Genomic DNA, 19,047 nt, shown 5'->3' with positions numbered 1-19,047 from the left:
CTTAAATAAAGAGTCTTTAAATGTAAAGTTCATGTTCTGTCCCTTTTTAGCATTGTTAAAAAGAAAAGGATGCAGATACTCTAAATTTAGTTTAGAGAAAGACAACAGAATCGGTGCTATTGAATGTCAACTTCGATGTAACGAGAGCCTGTCGAATATCTGTTCTAAAATCTAGTTAAATCCTGACACGGACCTTGTGTTCCGCTTGTTTTCGTCCTGAAATGGTCGAAATATGGTTTACGACCAACAAGTCTACTATAGCCAACTGCTCCCACTTGCTGGTCATGTGTAGGGGCGTGATGTTGTGCTTGGCAGCTCTTTGCAGCAAAACCTTGGCCACTTCCACGTTCCTATAGAGTGCTGCCAAGTTGAGGGAGGTAAACCCTGCTTTGGACCATGTGTTTTGCTTGTATTTGTTCTGGAATAGACATATACTCACCATTTTCGACCAACAAGTCGACCATAGCCAGCTGCCCCCATTTGCTGGCCACGTGTAGAGGCGTAATGTTGTGCTTGGCGGCTCGGCCAGGGTCAGCACCCGCTTGCAGCAAAGCCTTGGCCACTCCCACGTTCCCATAGTGCGCTGCAATGTGGAGGGGAGTGAAGCCTGACTTTGAACATGCATCTGGGTTGTGTTCGTTCTGAAATTGCGACAAAAACAAAAATAATCAACAGTTTAACACCAATATCGGTATTAAGTAGAAAGCTAATTATTCCTGAGTGACATAAGCTATATTTTATTTAAAAAAAAAATTTGCTGATCCCTACGAAAATTGTAATAAGCTATCCGTGCGAAGCCGGGGCGGGTCGCTAGTCAAAAATATTTTTTGCCCAGCTTAGGCTTTTTTTTATTTTGACTTTGCTCAGACTTAAGATTAAGTTAAAACGAGACAGATTTATGTAAAAGATGTCTGTCACGTTTTAACTTTGTCTTAAGTCTAAGCTAAGTCAGAGGGCGCTCTATAGATCTCACCCTTAGAGTGTTGATTTCAAGCACTTACTTCGAGTAAAAGCGTAGCAGCCTTAACGTCGTTCTTCTTAGCGGCTATGTGAAGCGCCGGCAGCCGCACCTTGCCTCGTGTGTCCGACTCCAGTAGCTCCGCCACCACCCTGTCGTGGCCTTGTTGCATCGCTACCGCTAGGGGTGTGAAGCCATCCTGAAAAAATGTATTTCTCTATTTAACCTTCAGTAAAAAAAATTAGGATAAAAAATAAAAACTTGCATGCTTAGCTGTGATTTTTTTTTTAAACTTAAAATTTAAACACACTATATTATTGTTCGCGACAGGTCGAAATGGGAATCGGGGTATGAGAAGGGGGGACGCCCTGCAAACCCGCACAGCCCCCGCGCTTCCCGGTGCGGGCGAGCTTGGGTGACATGCGGGTATGCGGGGCGTCCTCCCGCCCCATAACCCGATTGCTATCTCAACCTGTTGCGATCTATACCTACCCAGGTTTCTAGCATATCTATTTTGAAGACGGTAAATATGCAAGTTTTTATAGATCCATATTCCTAAATGGTTTTGAAGCGGGATTTTACCAGAAAGATAAATATGGTGACTCTGTTCTTCTTTTTACCTGACCGAAGGGCATATAGTTTAGTAGTGTTTTTTTATTTGTACCAAAAACATCTACAATAAAGAGAAAAAGAGAGTAAAAGTGGACAGAGAAGCACTTATCTCTATGAGAGATCTCTACCAGTGACCCTTGGCTAGGCCTTGTTGTGTTTATGGGTTTATAATTTTTTTTATGGGGCTAAAGCAGTGCGGACTGCGGAATTAATCTGATCCTGATTCTTGAGGCCTTTTGCCCTATACTTTGCCAATGATTGTCTTTTTAGAAACTGTGTTTGATTCTCCTGAAAATGGGGCCTTTATCGTCGTCAAATGATCGTCTGAAAATGAAGACAAGAAGATGATTAACACCACTCACCTCAGTGGCGAGCGTCTGGCTGGCACCTGCTGCCAGCAACATTTTGACACATCCCGCGTGGTTTTCCTGCGCGGCCATGTATAATGGGGTAAATCCTGCGGCGGATTGTGCGTCCGCCTTCGCGCCTGCGCCGAGCAGCGCCCGCGCTACCGACTCCTGGCCGGCGAGACATGCTATGTGGAGTGCTGTGTTTCCTGGTAGACCAAAGTCAATAAATAGATTTACTTAACAATTAATACAGATTTTTGATTGATGTTGTTTTTTTTTTAGATTTAAGTTTATAAATAAAGTGTAATTCTAACCACATTTCTGGCAAAAAAAATATTATACAGCACCTTAAAATATTTTTTGAAGTAGGTACGTATTACGCACGTAGTATTTTTTTACGTAATTAATTATCACAATTATATCTTCAACAATTGGCAATCAAAAAATGTACCATGCAAGTTGTATAAATGATTTGACTTTGAAGCAAAGTTTTTCCACAAACTTTTGGGATGAGGACCTAGCTCGTGAAAATCGAATACGGCGATAAAACGCACCTCATTGGCTGAACACCGCGTATTGTTGTCCATATCACTGAGAGAGATAGACTAGAAGAAGGACGCGTTACGCGTTTCTGATAGGTGTTCCAACCTTACAGCTTTCTGAATTTTCACAGACGCCTTTTCGTTCTAGCATGCTCTTGGTATTCTATTAATTTTTTTGAAGAACGTTGTAGTTCATACAAAACATGTACATAAATCAGCTCTGTAAGTAGCCATAAAAAGGGAGACTTAGCTGTTATCAGTTAGGCTAAAGATTTAAAAAAATTAAAATAGCATAGCACTCGTTCTTGACTCCCCAGAATCATCAACGCCAGCGTGGTAGGCCGAGACGACGCCGCGACGGTGGCGTGATGAATTCGATAAGTTTGCCTGAAGAGGCACGGAATAAGAAATGGTGGAAGGGTCGGAGGGAGGCCTTTGCCCAGACGTGGGACAGTACAGGCTAATTTAGAATTTAGAATAGCACTTGGCTGCAGACAGACCTGCTGGCAAGTTATGATGCAGCCTTAGATGGAGCGCGCTTGCCTAGATGACGCTATATGAAATGGATGAAAAATTACCTTTTTTTGTGGCTGCGTCGACGATAGCGCCGCGCTTCAATAGTTCTTCTACGACAGCAATGTGGCCATCTTTGGCAGCTAAGTGTAACGCGTTGAGTCCGTTCTGTAAACAAGAAACAAGAAGGTATTTAATAATGGACATTTCCCTGAATTGGCACTGACTTGTTTATGGGAATGGACTGACCTTGGTCACGGCTATTTACTACTCTACCGTTAACTCTACCCGCTACCGCCTTACAAATGTATTGTAGTATAAGTCAATGACCAATGGCTCTAGGTACTTACTCGTGGTCATATACATTAAATAATCCATCCATACTTTTATATTAATATTATAAATGCGAAAATGTGTCTGTCTGTCTGCTAGCTTTTCACGGTCCAACAGTTTAACCGATTTTGAAAAAATTTGGTACATAGTTAGCTTACATCCCCGGTAAGGACATAGGTTTAGGTTAGACTTTGCTCAGACTTAAAATTGAGATAAAACGAGACAGATTTATATGAGAGATATACATCTTAAGTCTAAGCAAAGTCAGAGTGCGCTCTATAGATTTCACCCTTAGACCCACGTTACTAGCTGTACAATTATTGCTAGCGAGTGAGTAGCGACCTTCAGTGGTATGTTCCGGTCCAGTAATCAATAGAGAGGATATTTTTACAAGTGCATGACTTGCGTGTTTATTGAACGTTCATAAACCTATCTATGTGACGGAACTCCGGTTGGACGCGAGAGCAATTTGTACCGAAGATAGGATGATGATAAATTGTTTATTAGACCCAAAAATCCTTCTAAGCAAAGGACATTGATAGAGTATGTTAGGAAGTTTCACATAATACCCTTCTGTCGTCCGTGTTGCACAACAAATACTTCTACACGTCGAATCTCTGGCTACTAGCTAGCTGTATAAGATCTGACCGCAAAGAATAAATATTAGGGCCTGGAAGAACGATATCAAGTTGGTCATCTCCGATAATATAATTGAGAGGATAAAGTAAAGAACATCGCTCTGGAAGTTAATGATTGCCCAAAACAGACGATTAGTGTTATTAGGTACTCGTAGCAGAGATTAAAGTTATCTCGTAGCAGACACTTGAGGACTCCGTCTATCTTTTCCTTCGTCTGTGCGAAGGATAAGACACTCCATCTATTTTTTTCTTCATCTGTGTGTAGGATAAGAGTACAAAAAATTAATTTAGAGTTCGTAATTTCACACATTAGATTCCATTACGAGTACACGCAAAAAGTTAATTCGAACTATATGAAATTAATCAAGACTTTTTGTGTGGTCCGGATTTCTTTACCGAAGACTAATTTGATCATTACAGGTGGAAATTATTTGGAAGGGAATTAATAGCTGGCTATTTACAACCAAAATGCTTTGTTAACAAAAGCCCTGTGTAATTTTATCGGACGCTGACCTTTCTACAATTTAAAATTCTTATTTCTACAGGTTCTTCCTAAATTCCCAGGATCATGTGTAAGAAAATGACATAATCTGCAACGTACTACAGTCGTATTTTTTCGACATTTTGCACGATAAATCAAAAACTATTATGCATAAAAATAAATACAAATCTGTTTTAGAATATACAGATAAAACCTTTTCATATGATACCCCACTTGGTATATTAATCTTACTTTGAAAGTTGAAAATACTAATTATTTGTTCATGAACACATTTTTATTTTTTTTGTGATTTAACCACAAAACGGCTTTCGGATTGTTCCCCTTATGTGTACTATAAGACCTACCTATCAGTCAAATTTCATGATTCTAAGTCAACGGGAAGTACCCTATAGGTTTCTTAACAGACACGACAGATAGACAGACAGACAACGAAGTAATCCTATCTGGGTTACTTTTTCCTTTTGAGGCACGGAACCCTAAAAACATCAAAAACGAAAATTCTAAAAAATTACATAGCCTATTTTGCATGTGCAGCGATGATGTGTGGTTTTGATACGCCGCCGTACAAAACATAACCGTGACACAGTTGCTAGCTTGCATTGCAGGACGATACGTATAGTGACACTGAACGTCCGCGTCTGAATTACTGAATATGTGCGGACGTAGTTTATTATCCAATGGAAATGGAAATAGAGCAAAAGTGTGACTGTAAACAATGTGCGCACAATCATTTGTTTTTCAATTTATTGAATAGATTTAATGGACACTCAACCTCCTGGATCTACTTTAATTTTGGGGATTGTAATGATCCCCATTTTTGTATAAAATGTAATAAGTGTTTACATACAACAATTTACATTGTTTATAGAAGCACTATTATTATGTACTAGATGATGCCCGCGACTTCGTCCGCGTGGATTTAGGTTTTTTAAGAAACCCGTGGAAACTCTTTAATTTTCTGGGATAAAAAGTAGCATATGTCCTTCCCCGGGATGTAAGCTAACTCTGTACCAAATTTGATCAAAATCGGTTAAACTGTTGGGCCGTGAAAAGCTAGCAGAAAGACAGACGGACAGACAGACAGACAGACACACTTTCGCATTTATAATATTGGTATGGATTAAGAAGTAGACGGAATGACACATTTTTTAAACCTTCGTGGTTTTTTGCTGTGTCTAAATTGGATTTGTTAAACATTCTTTATGTTGGTAATTTAAAAAAAAACTTATTACCATAATCAAATGCTAAATAGGCTTAGAAAAGCCAATAGTGACGGGCAACACTGAGGGCAAAAGAGCGAGAGGCCGCTTACCAATTAGGTGGTCCGACCAGCTAAAGGAGTCCAGCAGGTGTGGATTTTATCACATTGTGAAAATGGCCACGAACAGAAGCTGGCGGAAACAGATAATCCATTCGAGGGCAGTTTGCCAGGACCACGATCTTCAGCAATGAAAGAACGACCGGTGAGAGAGAATAGGTGCAGTTAAGCGTCTCCTTAGCTGTGATAGCCTAGTGGTTAGGACGTCCGCCTTCTAATCGGAGGTCGGGGGTTCGATCCCGGGCACGCACCTCTGACTTTTCGGAGTTATGTGCGTTGTAATTAATTAAATATCACTTGCTTTAAGGAAGCACTTGCTTGAAGGAAAACATCGTGAGGAAACCTGCATGCCTGAGATTTCTCCATAATGTTATCAAAGGGTGTGAAGTCTGCCAATCCGCACATGGCCAGTGTGGTAGACTATGGCTAAACCCCTTCTCACTCTGAGAGGTGACCCGTGCTCTGTAGTGAGCCGGCGATGGGTTGATCATGATGATGATGATGATGATGATGCGTCTCCTACTAACTTCACTCACAACTTGATAGTGAAATGAAGCATGAGTTTCCTCTGAATGAGAAAGGTTTAGGCGTCGTCGCGCTGAAAAAGTGCGGAAAAAGCGATAATGCGTTAGCCTAAACTAGCCTAATGCGTAAACTTTTACAAGTGCTTTTAATCGTCAGGTAGTTTAATTTACCACTGGTTCGGAATGCCATTCCTACCAAGTATAACCAGCAAGAAACTCAGCGGTTGCTCTTTTTAAGCTTTAAGTTCATTATAGCTGAGGGTATACTATACCTATAGGATGAGAGTACTTATTGTGACTGACTAGATATCTACTTCAGAATTGCGTTCGCAATAGCATTGGATATTCGCAATATTGCAGAAATATGATAGGAAATCATTTATTCAGTCTGTCTGACTAGTTTTGGATTCAAACTCATTAGCTTGAAACGGCCTACATACTAGGTGCTGTAGGTATTGGATAGCGACTTCGTGCTCGGCTAGGGTAGTAGGTATATAAATAAGTATAATGTTCTCTGGACCAAATTTTGAACGAAATTAAAAAACTAGCCCACTACAAAGGGAAGGATACGCGGGTCAAGGGCTAACTTGTATCAGAATAAAAATAAATAGAAAAGCGTACCTATGTATATGCGCAAATACAGATGCAATCTCTATTCAATTATCTCATAGGCCGATGGAATGGAAATCTGACACGACCGGAAAAAGATCAGGCACAGAACCACGATTTTATGCTCTGAGATATAGGGGTGTACCTAACACCGCCAACTTCCCAACTCCTGGCTGCAATTGAGAATTCCGTGCCAGGAAAACTCAATAACATTTTTGTCACGACCTGGAACCTCTCAATCTACATACAATTAAGCTAGACTAACGAGCCAGTTTATCAAAATTCATCTTAAAAATTTCACGGTTTTTGGATTTACCCCTTTACTTGTGCTATAAGACATTGATACCTGCCAAACATGATTCTAGGTTAACGGGAAGTATCCTATAGGTTTTGATTTCCTTGACTTGTCTTGAGTCTTGATAACGAAGTAATTCTAAAAGGGTTCCTTTTTCTCTGGAGATACAGAACACTAAGAACTTACCGAGTTACATGTGTTGATGTCTTTAACAGCTCCGGAGTCGAGTAGATCGACGACTGTGTCTAGTTGACCGCCGCGGGCCGCGCGCAGGAATGCTGTGTTGGGGTCTATCTGTGGACAAGGAAAACATTCTTAGCATAGTTTCATTTCTAAATTATACATATATACAGGCTGTAACCAGAACGCTAGCAAAAATTAAGCGTTATTGTTATACTACCTAAGTCCCAAATACAATCCAATACCAATGAGTAATGACCATATGCCTCATTTTGTAGTTTTAGTGATTTAGTATTTTTCAACCCCGCAACGTGTAGCGTGCAAAACTCAGGTCAATGCCCCGCCTACGACTACGAAGTGGCGTTGACTCCGAATGGCGTACTTACGCAACGTTCGTTGACTTCTAGCGTCAATCAGATGTTTTATTTACAACTAGCTTATGCTCACGACTTTGTCCGCGTGGACTACACAAATTTCAAGCTCCTAGTTCAAGAAACTGACTGACTGACATTATAAACGTACAGGGTTGACAGTATAGTCGAATAGTGGGTCTCTATAAGTCGGAACCGTATAGAGACCCACTAATAAAGGATTTCCACACGAGCGAAGCCAGGGCGGATCAACTATTTACCCATATGTTGTGTATCCTGCAGTACTATAAACAGTCGTCATCACAATTTTACCTATTAGCTCCCTTCCTAGTTGATGCGCTACAATATTGACTGTGATTCACTAGGTTCCTCAATAAAAATGATTTATGTGTCAATTAAACAATTTAACAGTAGGCACACGATTTCTACAAATACAATGGAATTTCAACAAGTACCTAAGTATGATTTATCGTGTGACTGCCACACGGTTTACGATAAATTTTCGAAGTTAGTAAGAGTTATGCATGTTAATTAATTGATCGATTAAGAACCTCAATACCTCATTTCGAACCAGTGGTAAATTAAACTAGTTGTCGATTCAAAAGCACTTGTAAGTTTACTTGAATAAAAATATATTCTATTATATTCTATTCTATCCTATTCTAATAGCTCAACGGTTAAGGAGGGGACTGAAATTCGAAAGGTCGGCGGTTCAAACTCCACCCGTTGCACTATTGTCGTACCCACTCCTAGCACAAGCCTTACGCTTACTTGGAGAGGAAAGTTGGATATGAATCATGAATAACATCAGTACGCTTATTATAAATGCGAAAATGTGTTTGTATGTTGGTTTGTCCTTCAATCACGTCGCAACGGAGCGACGGATTGACGTGGTTTTTTTGCACAGATATAGTTAAAGACCTGAAGAGTGACATAGGCGACTTTTTATCCTGGAAAATCAAAGAGTTCCCACGGAATTATTAAAAACCAACTTACTCCACGCGTACGAAGGTGCGGGCATCATCTAGTTGCTAAAAATCCTTTTATAAAATTTAAAAAAAAAATGGAATTTCAACAAGTACCTAACTATGATTTATCGTGTGAGTGCCACACGATTTACGATACATTTTCGATGTTAGTAAGAGTTATGCATGTTAATCGATCGATTGGCAATGCATCATTTGCTCCACACATTCCTAATGGCTACACTTTTCTCACATTGCTTTATGTTTATGATAGTTTCGAGTTGCATATCTTAGACCAGTTGCATAGGGCCAGTTGCACATTTTATACAAGCGGTTATAATTTCGTTTATCGTTAAATTTTTAACGTCAGTTAAAGTAAAATGGATAGCTTAGGCAAAGCAAGCCGGAGCTGCGGAGGCATGGTGAATTATGCAATCTACTTTGCTATTAATTTTATTGGTGCTCAAAGTTTAACGGTGATCGTAATATTACTGCCAGAGATGCAACTGGCCCTTAAGAATTTTAATTATGTTACAGTTTAATTAGGTTTTGTTTTCGGATTCCCACGTATACATTTCACACATATAAACTATCGCTGCAACAACTAGGTCCTACCACAGAGTACAAAATATACTCCATGGTATGCCGTATCGCATTTTAACAGAAATAAAGCGAGCAAAGTTGAAGTTTATCTGTCTAATAGAATATTTTCCAGCTTTCCTCGAAATTTAGTCATTATTGATATGTAAAAGAATTTGCATACTACAATTATTGTTTCTAGATACAAATAGGTAAACAGTTTCTAAAGTAGATAATAATCAGAGTAGTCATTAGACAATCCAAAGGGTATCTCATGGCAACACGACGAAGAAAAACGGCACGTTACGAGATAAACAGTTACCAATTTAAGCCGGAGTCAATCGATTTCCTCCGAGATAACCAGGTCGGCGCCACAAGTATAACTTCAAATTACCAAGTCGTACTGCCGAACACAGCATTAGAGAATCTTGAGATCAAATTACAAGAACTGTAAATTGTAGTACTCAACTTATTATTGTAACAATACAATAAACTCTGATAGCCTAGTGGTTAGTACGTCCGCTTCCTAGTCGGAGGTCGGGAGTCCGATCCCGGGCACGCACCTCTAACTTTTCAGAGTTATGTGCGTTTTAAGGAATTAAATTAGAGTCGTCGTCCACCGTCTGTCCACCTAGTAGGGGGTCTATTAACGCTGCGCTTTCCAGTAAGTAGTAACTTTATCAAATTACTTAATTAAAGCGTAAAAGTAGAGTCTTTCGGTAACTAAATTAATTAATTAATTAGGTATCGGAATATGAAGCGAAGAATGTTATGAACATTATGTGAATTTATCACAGTAAGCTTCGTGGGAAAGCTTATTAACTTCTATCGAATCATTTCGTATTTAAACGAGTTCATAATTCATATAACACCAATGCTTTCTCACTTCCTCTCACATCTATCTATCTATTATAAAAGAAGAAACCAGAAGAAGACAGTCGAATTCGTCTTACTGTAAATCTAATGGAGAAACTGACGTATGTACATATTATAGCGCGTAAAATTTAACTCCTCATGCGCCATTTTAACATTATGTGTCAAATTTCATGTGAAAAGTACGATTTTAGTCCTTATTGTAAAGGTGAACCGTACTTTTGACATGACAGTTGATTCATAACTAAAATGGCTCGTGAGGAGTCATTTTATACGGACTATAACCTACGTATAGCCAAACTGCTGGGTCTAGAAAATTCAGGGTTTATATGTACCTAAGTTTCCTCTATAACGTGATCTAGGTTATAGGGAGAACTAGAAAGAACTTACTAAGAAACAATTTTAAGAATTGGTACCAAATCTCTAACCTGAAGTAAGTTAAATAGGTCTAAACATCTATAGTGCTAATCTTTTTACGATTTTCTTTGCTGTAAAGGATAGAATTAATTTTAAATAGGTCTGTTCAGTTTATAGATTACTAGCTTATGCCAGCGACTTCGTCCGCGTGGGCTACACAAATTCCGAACCCCTATTTGACCCCCTTAGGGGCGGATCTTTACGTAATAATAGCTATCTGCGTACCAAACATCAGTCCGATCCGTCCAGTAGTTTGAGCTGTGCGTTGTCAGTCAGTCAGTTAGCTTTTCCTTTTATATATATAGATTATGTACAAGAGAATTGCTACTAATTTTCTCTTGAAAAAATCTCTAGACGCGTGGGAAAAAGCTAGTTCTATGCTAATTTTATTAGACTATTCAACGTCGAGTTTATGTCGCTTTAAGTGTAGGTACCTAACCCTCTAATTAATATGGCTCAAATAACCTATTCATTATTAAAGGTCCTTTTAATTACTTTACCTATTCGTATACCGTATACAATTTACCGGCCAATACTCGCTCTTTGAAGGTATCTATAGAACAGTATCATATTATTTGAAAGTATATACTACATTTCAAATAATATGATGTGCTGATGGCAATTGACAAAATGCACCAGTAAATTCCACACAATTCACAAAGTAAGAAACCCGGACGTGTCTGAAACTAGTCAGCGATACACCGACCAAAATTTAAGAAAAAAAAAATATAGGTACATGACACACTCCAGACCTCGCATTGACATCCCATACCATGACCCAACATTTTACACAGAATTATGAAAATTCAAACTGCCTGGCCACCGCACCAGCTCCTGTAACACGCTGTGTTATAGACAGAGGGGTTCCAAAATAGTCGGACATACACCGACCAAAATTGTAAGTAACTTCCTTATATTGCTGTTTCCCACTCACGAGAAAACCTTTTTTTCACATGGCACATTCCAAATCACACATCAACACTACATTATGTGCAGTGCACATAAACGATGCACCATGTAAATCATATTATCTAGAGCCTTTTTCCCAATCTCTAGAAATTTTTTATGTAACGATAAGTTTGACATTTAAAAGATTCCGACAGCAAAAACTGTCAAAACGTCAAATTTATCCGTTAGATACAGTTCATCTGGAGGTTGTGAAATAGGTGCTTAGGGGTATAAAAGGAACCAACCACGAGGGTGATGGAGTAGACGCGTCGTTCGAGTGGTAGGATACGCGCACCGCACCACACCGCCATCGCGGCACTGGTGGTTGCTGGAACTGCGGCTCGCACGTTCCGCTCCAGCGCATCAGCGGCGACAACAATGCTATGATCGTGTACTAGGATTTGTTCTATTGCGAACGGCCTAAACATATCTCAAATAGAAATAGAAAGTTTTTGTATTCATACTTATAAACTTTTACAAGTACTTTTTAATCGTAAAATGCATACAGTACCACTGTTTCGGAATGCCTTTCCTACCGAGAAGATCCAGCAAGTAACTCGACGGTTGCTCTTTTAAGGATTCTAATTATCATGCTATGTCATATATAAAAATACATTGCTGGAGCGAACTGCGACCAATTCAAAGGATTCAAATTGTGTATATTAAACATTTTAAGGTGATTTCATCAAACACGTATCTTCCAGGTTGTTCATCCAGGGTCAAAGGTTAATATCTGAAACGAAGCTATGCATATCTGTTAAAACGCACATTTCAAAATCTAATGTTATACGTTACTCTAACTAAATCTGTAAAGATCGCACTGGCTAGACTTAGGATATTCATCATCATCATGATCAACCCATCGCGCGCTCACTACAGAGCACAGGTCTCCTCTCAAGAGTAAGAAGGGTTTTGGCCATAGTCTACCACGCTGGCCAGTGGCCATGTGCGGATTGGTAGACTTCACACACCTTTGAGAACATTACTTATCGAGAACTCTCAGGCATGCAGGTTTCCTCACGATGTTTTCCTTCACCGTTAAAGCAAGTGATATTAAATTAATTAAAACCTTATGATATTACTACTTTAGAATTCAGACTTTCACTAATATCTACAGATTTTGTAAATTCTAAGCCTAGCAAACATTAGAAATAAAATAAAATTACAGACATACCCTAAATAAATAGCGGGATCATGTTTAAATCCATTATTATGGCATGTTCCGTTACTTTATAACAACTTTGGATTGGATTAGGAAATTGCCTCCGATATGACATCTCATTACCCAAAAAATTGGCTCTATCTTCAATTCTAAGGCACATTATAGTAAATTGAATGGAAACTGTATACAAAAAACACGGTAATGAGTATCATTATTGAGATAATAATGTTCGCCGCTAGAAAGTGCATCGGGCGAGGCAAATTGTGAAGTACAGGCTCATTGGAATGAAGGTTATTACGGGAAAAACACAGCCCATACATTTGTAGGCTCTCCTAATATGAGCTTTCGAATCCAATTCTGCCTATGTTATCCTGGTAGAATTAGATTTGAAAGCTATTTTTAGTTTAATAAACTATTTTCAATCCTATAGTGCGATTTGCAGATTGAAAGTTCGAAAGTTCGACCTGTAGTATATATCACAAGTGCTGGTCGTTTTTTAATCCAACACTCGATTCAAACCAACCAACCGACTCGACGCCATGGCTATTCCGTGATTGCATTTCAAAAGACACCGTGGAGTTCGATCTAGTTCAAAATCAGCACACCGTCGACCGTTACTTTCGATGAAAAAAAAGCGGCCCTTATTTGTGGGGCAGACGGATGATACTCAGTTTCTTTCAACCAATTCCTTTGTCACATTATCAAAGGTTTATCTATCGAACTGAGCTCAATGTTCTCTACATATATAGAAAGAGGAGACACATTGAATGTTCAATACATTAACTTATTTGCAAACTAAGACGATAATAACGAAGAACATAAACAGACAGCTTGTGTTGTTGCTCTCTAACAATTAAAACCAATGTTTTAATTGTTAGAGAGCACTAAAACACGGTACATTTTCTTGACATGTTTATTATACTCAAACACAACGCTGTTGCCGCAAAAGTTGTCCCGGAACTTACTTCTCATATTATATTAGTATTAAAAAAAACAATAATACTTATAGTTTTTTTAAATTATACACAGGTTTCAGTTTCTAATATGTAGCGGTTTTTGACATAGCGTCGAATTCAATTCCACTTTAAAAGCCCCCCATTTCATATGCCCCCTTGAAATAAAGCTTTTTTATGCAATATTAGGCTGAAAGCCATCAGTTTACATTTTATATTTAAATTTGAAGTAATAACGTTCAGTAATTCAAAAGTTATAAGGCTCTGACAGATGGACAGACGGACAAGTGCAGTTTCACTCAAGTAGACTCAGACACCTCACTTCGCTCGATCAATTACTAGTTGTAAAGGTAATGAGACTGATTGATTTCCCTTCATTTCCGGCAAAGTCTCGTTATCCTGTGAAATGATTAATTATAGCATTAGGGTAATCGTTAGCGTGAAACTGGAAAGCGTTGAGTAGAGATATAATTCTGATGGCGGATGATTAAGAATTACAAGACTCACATCACAACACTTTAATCAGTATCTACATCATTAGCTACGTTAAAATATATTTCTGTTGAAAAAATTGTTTCTCCCTAAGACACTTCTTTCATAGCTGAAGATAGCAGTCTTGCTCTGGTTAGATTAACTTCAAATGGGTCAATTTTATTTTTGGGATTTGGTTGGTGGGCATTTCTGCAAAATGGCTTCTACTGAAGTCAAAAGACAGAAGTTAATTTTATTCAAATAAGGTTTTTACAAGTTATTTTCAATCGTTCAGTCAAAATAATTTCTTCTCAATACTAGGAATCTGTCGACTAATGATTTGTTATTTATTAGAACTTTCTATCAAGGAGAATAGTAGGTAGTATACTGAAATAAAGTGGCATTTAGTACATTCAAAATCTTTATGTACGTTTCCATTACAACTACAAGTGTTCGAAAGTGAAATGGAGCGATAATATCTAGACTGAGATCTTGCCTACCAGAGCGTTTATGAGGCCTATTTACGTCTTACGATAAGACTGTTATTATACTAATCTTACTTTACACCGGTACAACCTTTTGTTAGCCACAATGCGCTGTTTTACAAAATACAAACAGAGAACATTTTAGAGATGCAAGATAAAATGCCTGAATAAAGGTATAATCGAAAGTAGTTAAGTACCTGCCCACTTGAGAACTTATCTATAAATCTATTGTAAAACGATATTCCAGTAGAATTGGATTCGTATTTTGTTGGTGGAAATAAACGCTGGAAAGCGGACGATCAGTCTAATCGCTTCATTTGCCGTAAAATAGTCGTAAATATCGTAGGTCTGAACGATATCTTCCCCAGAAAGTTCACCCCTCGGTTTACCAACAAACAAATCAGGTCGAACCCTCTAAGGCTGAGATCTATAGAGCGCACTTTGACTTTGCTCAGACTCAAAAAACGAGACAGATTTATGTGAGAGATATACATCTGTCTCGTTTTAGTTCTGTCTTAAGTCTAAGCAAAGTCAAAGTGCGCTCTATAGAATTCAACCTTAGTCTAGGCGGGCTTACCTACGTGAAAGCGTCAATAAAACTTCGCGCAATCTAAATATATAAAAAGAAAAGGTGAGTGACTGACTCATCTCTCAATGCACAGCTCAAACTACTGGATGGATCGGGCTGAAAGGCATGCAGATAACTATTATGACGTAGACATCCGCTAAGAAAGGATTTTTGAAAATTCATACCCTGAGAGGGTAAAATAGGTGTTTGAAATTAGTGCAGTCCACGCGGACGAAATCGCGGGCATAAGCTAGTTATCAGTTTAAGTGATTTTGTGAAGTGGTGATAATAAAAAGAATACCCGGTTGAGTTTGTTGTCAAACCTGTGCCCGTTTGGAATTCTCGTAGCTTTAGTTTTAAGTTTATTTACTTTATTTTTTACTAGCTTATGCTCGCGACGGGGCTTAGGGTTTGAATTTTCAAAAATCCTTCCTTAGTGGATGCCTATGTCATAATAGCTATCTGCATACCAAATTTCAGCCCGATCCGTCCAGTAGTTTGAGCTGTGCGGTGATAGATCAGTCAGTCAGTCAGTCAGTCAGTCACCTTTTCCTTTAATATATTTAGATATTAATTATCACCACTACATTGTTAGCTTACAAATCTAAAAATGTATAATATTTGTAAATTAGTTGACTGACTTTGAATAAATTGGTTGTAAAAACAGTGAAATGTCAGTAATGTCTGACAAAGGTTTAACAAAGATAGCTAGCACTTAAAACAAAGCCCTGGCTCTAAATCTTAATCAAACTTTTACAAAATGACAAAGTGGAGAGCATTTCGTAGTTAACAGCTTCAATCCGTGTTAAATTAGTCATCAATCTAAGATTGCGGCGTTACAAGGAATTTCTTGAGTAAACTTTTCGTTTTACTTGCGAGAAATAGGGAGCATAATACAAACTTTTTCTTTTGTTTCACAGTAAATCAGTCCAAGAATGTAAAACAAGAAGTTATAAAGTTTTTTTGGTTTATTAGAACAAAAACTTTAACAAAAACATTGGAAATGAAGATTTTTCTATTGATTCGAAGTATCTATCAAAAAAGAAAATTCTTAAAACTGTTTGATGGTATCTTTCATTATAGGTATATATTTTCACTAGCCGTGTTCGCGACTTCGTCCGCGTGGACTACACAAATTCAACCCCCTATTTCACACCCTCAGGGGTTGAATTTACAAATATCCTTTCTTAGCGGATGCCTACGTCATAATAGCTATCTGCATGCCAAATTTCAGCCCGATCCGTCCAGTAGTTTGAGCTGTGCGTTGATAGATCAGTCAGTCAGTCAGTCACCTTTTCCTTTTATATATAGATTAGCTGGACATACACTCTTGTCTTTTTAAGAAGCACCACCACACCCCACCTCCCAGTCTTTTGCATTCAATCCTTTCTTGTCCCTCTCTTTTATCATCGGTCATTTTATTGGTTAAAACTTGAAATGGATTGTCTCTTTTGCTCAAATGAAAACCAAGTGCTCTAGTTAGGTGCAAATGACAAAGGAAAGTTTGTAAAACGGGTGGAATTGTAGTCTTCATTTCTAACCTACTTTTGATGCTTTTTGCTTTTCTGTCGCAAAAGCACTGGGCTTTAAAATAGGTCGTACTACGTTATCCTTTAAATTGTAAAATGTATTTTTCTGTGGGTTTTCCAGTGCACCCACTTTCACAATATGAAAGCAAACTAATCCAGTGTGCTTTTACAAGGTTTTACAAAAGCAAAACTACGAATTTAACGTAGGTAGCACGTTATTTTGTGACTCGTCTTATAGATACTCTTAAAAACGACTATGAGATAAGACATTTTAAAGTGACTAATCATCAAAGTGTGATAAATTGATAATCCAATTCAAATTATGTCGATCTGAGGACCAGTAGTATTATAGGATTAAAATAAGCCATCTCTCTATTTTATCCGTAAGAATTAAGAACATCTTTATTTTAGGGAAATCTTCAAAAGATACCAGAAAAATTCCTTTCCCCTTGGAAGGAGAAGAAAGGGATATTTCTGGGCGTATACCGGGAAACCCAGGACCTATTCGGAAAGAACATCTTATACAAGCTTAGAAATACACTAGTAATGTACACTACCCGGCAATAGAAAATATAGACACGAGCTCTACGAAATCTCTTTCTAAAGTTGGATATGCAATATTTACTGCCTGGTATTGTATGTATAGTGTGTGCCTATGCGAATAATTAACTATTAACTACTAGGTACTAGATCGACTCCCACTCATCCAATCAGAGATCCTGACAATAGATTCAGAGAGCGTAGTTCAAGGAAACAATCAGGCAATTGAACGAACACGCAAAGCGACGATTGGGCAGTTAGACGCTGAATCTGGACGGAAGCTGGGGAAGCAATTACTTAGACAATAATATTAGCTTGTTCCCGTACTAGTGGGTAATTTCGCATGAACTATCGTACGTTGGAGTGAACTAACTCTATTTTTTTTGTTTACGGGGCGGAAATATCCTTGAGAATCTCTTGAGGGCGAGGTCGGGATATGTGGGATTTCTCGCCATTAAAATCCCCAAGGTTGACACTCTCAGCGCATAATAAGAGGCTTAGGGAATTCCCTAAGGCGGCGGCGCCGCGACACACGTCCTTAAGAATTCTTAAGGACGTGTGTCGCGGCGCCGCCGCCGCGCCGGTGCCTTCCTTGCGTGACGCCCTTTGGACTCGTCCCAGTGGAAATAATCTTTATGTTAGTCTCGGCAGCTTTGCCATGGCAAGCTTTAGTACATAATAATTCAATGGGCAAGCTGTCGTTTTCGGGGTCGCATACTGATCTGTTCTGACGATTTCTTGGCAATCGTTAACTTCTAGAACTAGTATAATTCAAATATAACAGTGGACCAAAGGCGCAGTTCATTTCGATACACCGACGACGACATAGACATTATTTATGGCAATGTACCGATAAGTAATGCATACTTACGTAAAGCCATTGCTGTACCATCGGCTTTCCCAGAGGGAGTGGACCGTAATACGCCGGCTTCCGGTTATTACATTACGTTTAACCGCAATAAAAACTACTATTATTAAACACTTTACACATCTACCAGCCATTCCGTGAACGGTACAAAGAGCTACCTATTGGTAATCGATTGATGACTTTCATAAAAGATACGATCGTGATATAGCACATTTAGATCGCGCGAAAAAACAACACGAACTTCTAATTTACTTCCACAGTGCTACTGGACACTGGTATGCTAATTTATTTGCCAGTATGTTACGTTACGATATTCATGGATAGCATTTGCTTTTGTCTCACAGAGTAAATCAGCATGTGCATCGTGATCTCTTCTATGATACCCATAAATGTTGATAATATTTTTCAGGGTAGCTAATGCGGTGTGCTTAATATCCTTTTGTTATCCATTACACTCCATCCATCCCACTAGCTTTGCTTCCTTTCTTTGTTCCTCGGTAGCTTGCTTAGGAATGCCCTTGAGTAAAGCTTATTAAATCTCTATTAAAAAGGAAAAAAGCAGCCTCTCTTTTAAATTTTCATAACACTCTTCAAATAGTTTCTATTTATTTATAAGAGCCATCGTACGTTTTTTTTGTTGTTCCATGATTCGTGATAGTCGCTCTATGTTATTAATCATGAAACAGTACTGACACGACAACTAAGAATATATATACCTTAATTTGGTGTAATTATGTACACCTTTCTGCTCCATATATTCTCAAATTGAGACAAGATCAATCGAAAGTTCAAAGTCACAAATAAAACCAAGACCATAATAGCAATTATTAGATGTTACATCGAATCAAAGATGCCTCCAATTGATAAAATGCTCTAAACACAAAGGCGTAAAAAATCCCAGAAGACCATTGATTTATGGCATCATAAGATTATCTAGAACTACT

At 38.4% G+C, this 19,047-nt stretch overlaps 1 protein-coding gene across 4 annotated transcripts in view; it reads right to left on the bottom strand.

The window, feature by feature from the left end:
* Nucleotides 1-19,047, bottom strand: part of LOC117993104 (ankyrin-3-like) — a 183,123-nt gene that overhangs the window by 95,752 nt on the left and 68,324 nt on the right. For 3 of the 4 annotated variants that reach the window (XM_069506425.1, XM_069506427.1, XM_069506424.1), the window contains exons 1-6: nucleotides 11,773-11,970; nucleotides 7,381-7,488; nucleotides 3,041-3,143; nucleotides 1,933-2,126; nucleotides 1,002-1,157; nucleotides 440-641 (exon numbers count right to left, since the gene is read on the bottom strand). In XM_069506425.1, coding sequence (XP_069362526.1) covers nucleotides 440-641; nucleotides 1,002-1,157; nucleotides 1,933-2,126; nucleotides 3,041-3,143; nucleotides 7,381-7,488; nucleotides 11,773-11,955 — 946 coding nt within the window. In that variant the 5' untranslated portion in view covers nucleotides 11,956-11,970. Of the gene's footprint in view, nucleotides 1-439; nucleotides 642-1,001; nucleotides 1,158-1,932; nucleotides 2,127-3,040; nucleotides 3,144-7,380; nucleotides 7,489-11,772; nucleotides 11,971-19,047 lie in introns of those variants that run through there. The other variant, XM_069506426.1, reaches the window with a different exon arrangement.

Source organism: Maniola hyperantus, chromosome 23, assembly GCF_902806685.2.
Source record: "Maniola hyperantus chromosome 23, iAphHyp1.2, whole genome shotgun sequence".
Taxonomy (NCBI): Eukaryota; Metazoa; Arthropoda; class Insecta; order Lepidoptera; family Nymphalidae; genus Maniola; species Maniola hyperantus.
The sequence above is the reverse complement of the archived record's forward strand: the minus strand, read 5'-3'. Positions and strand labels throughout refer to the sequence as shown.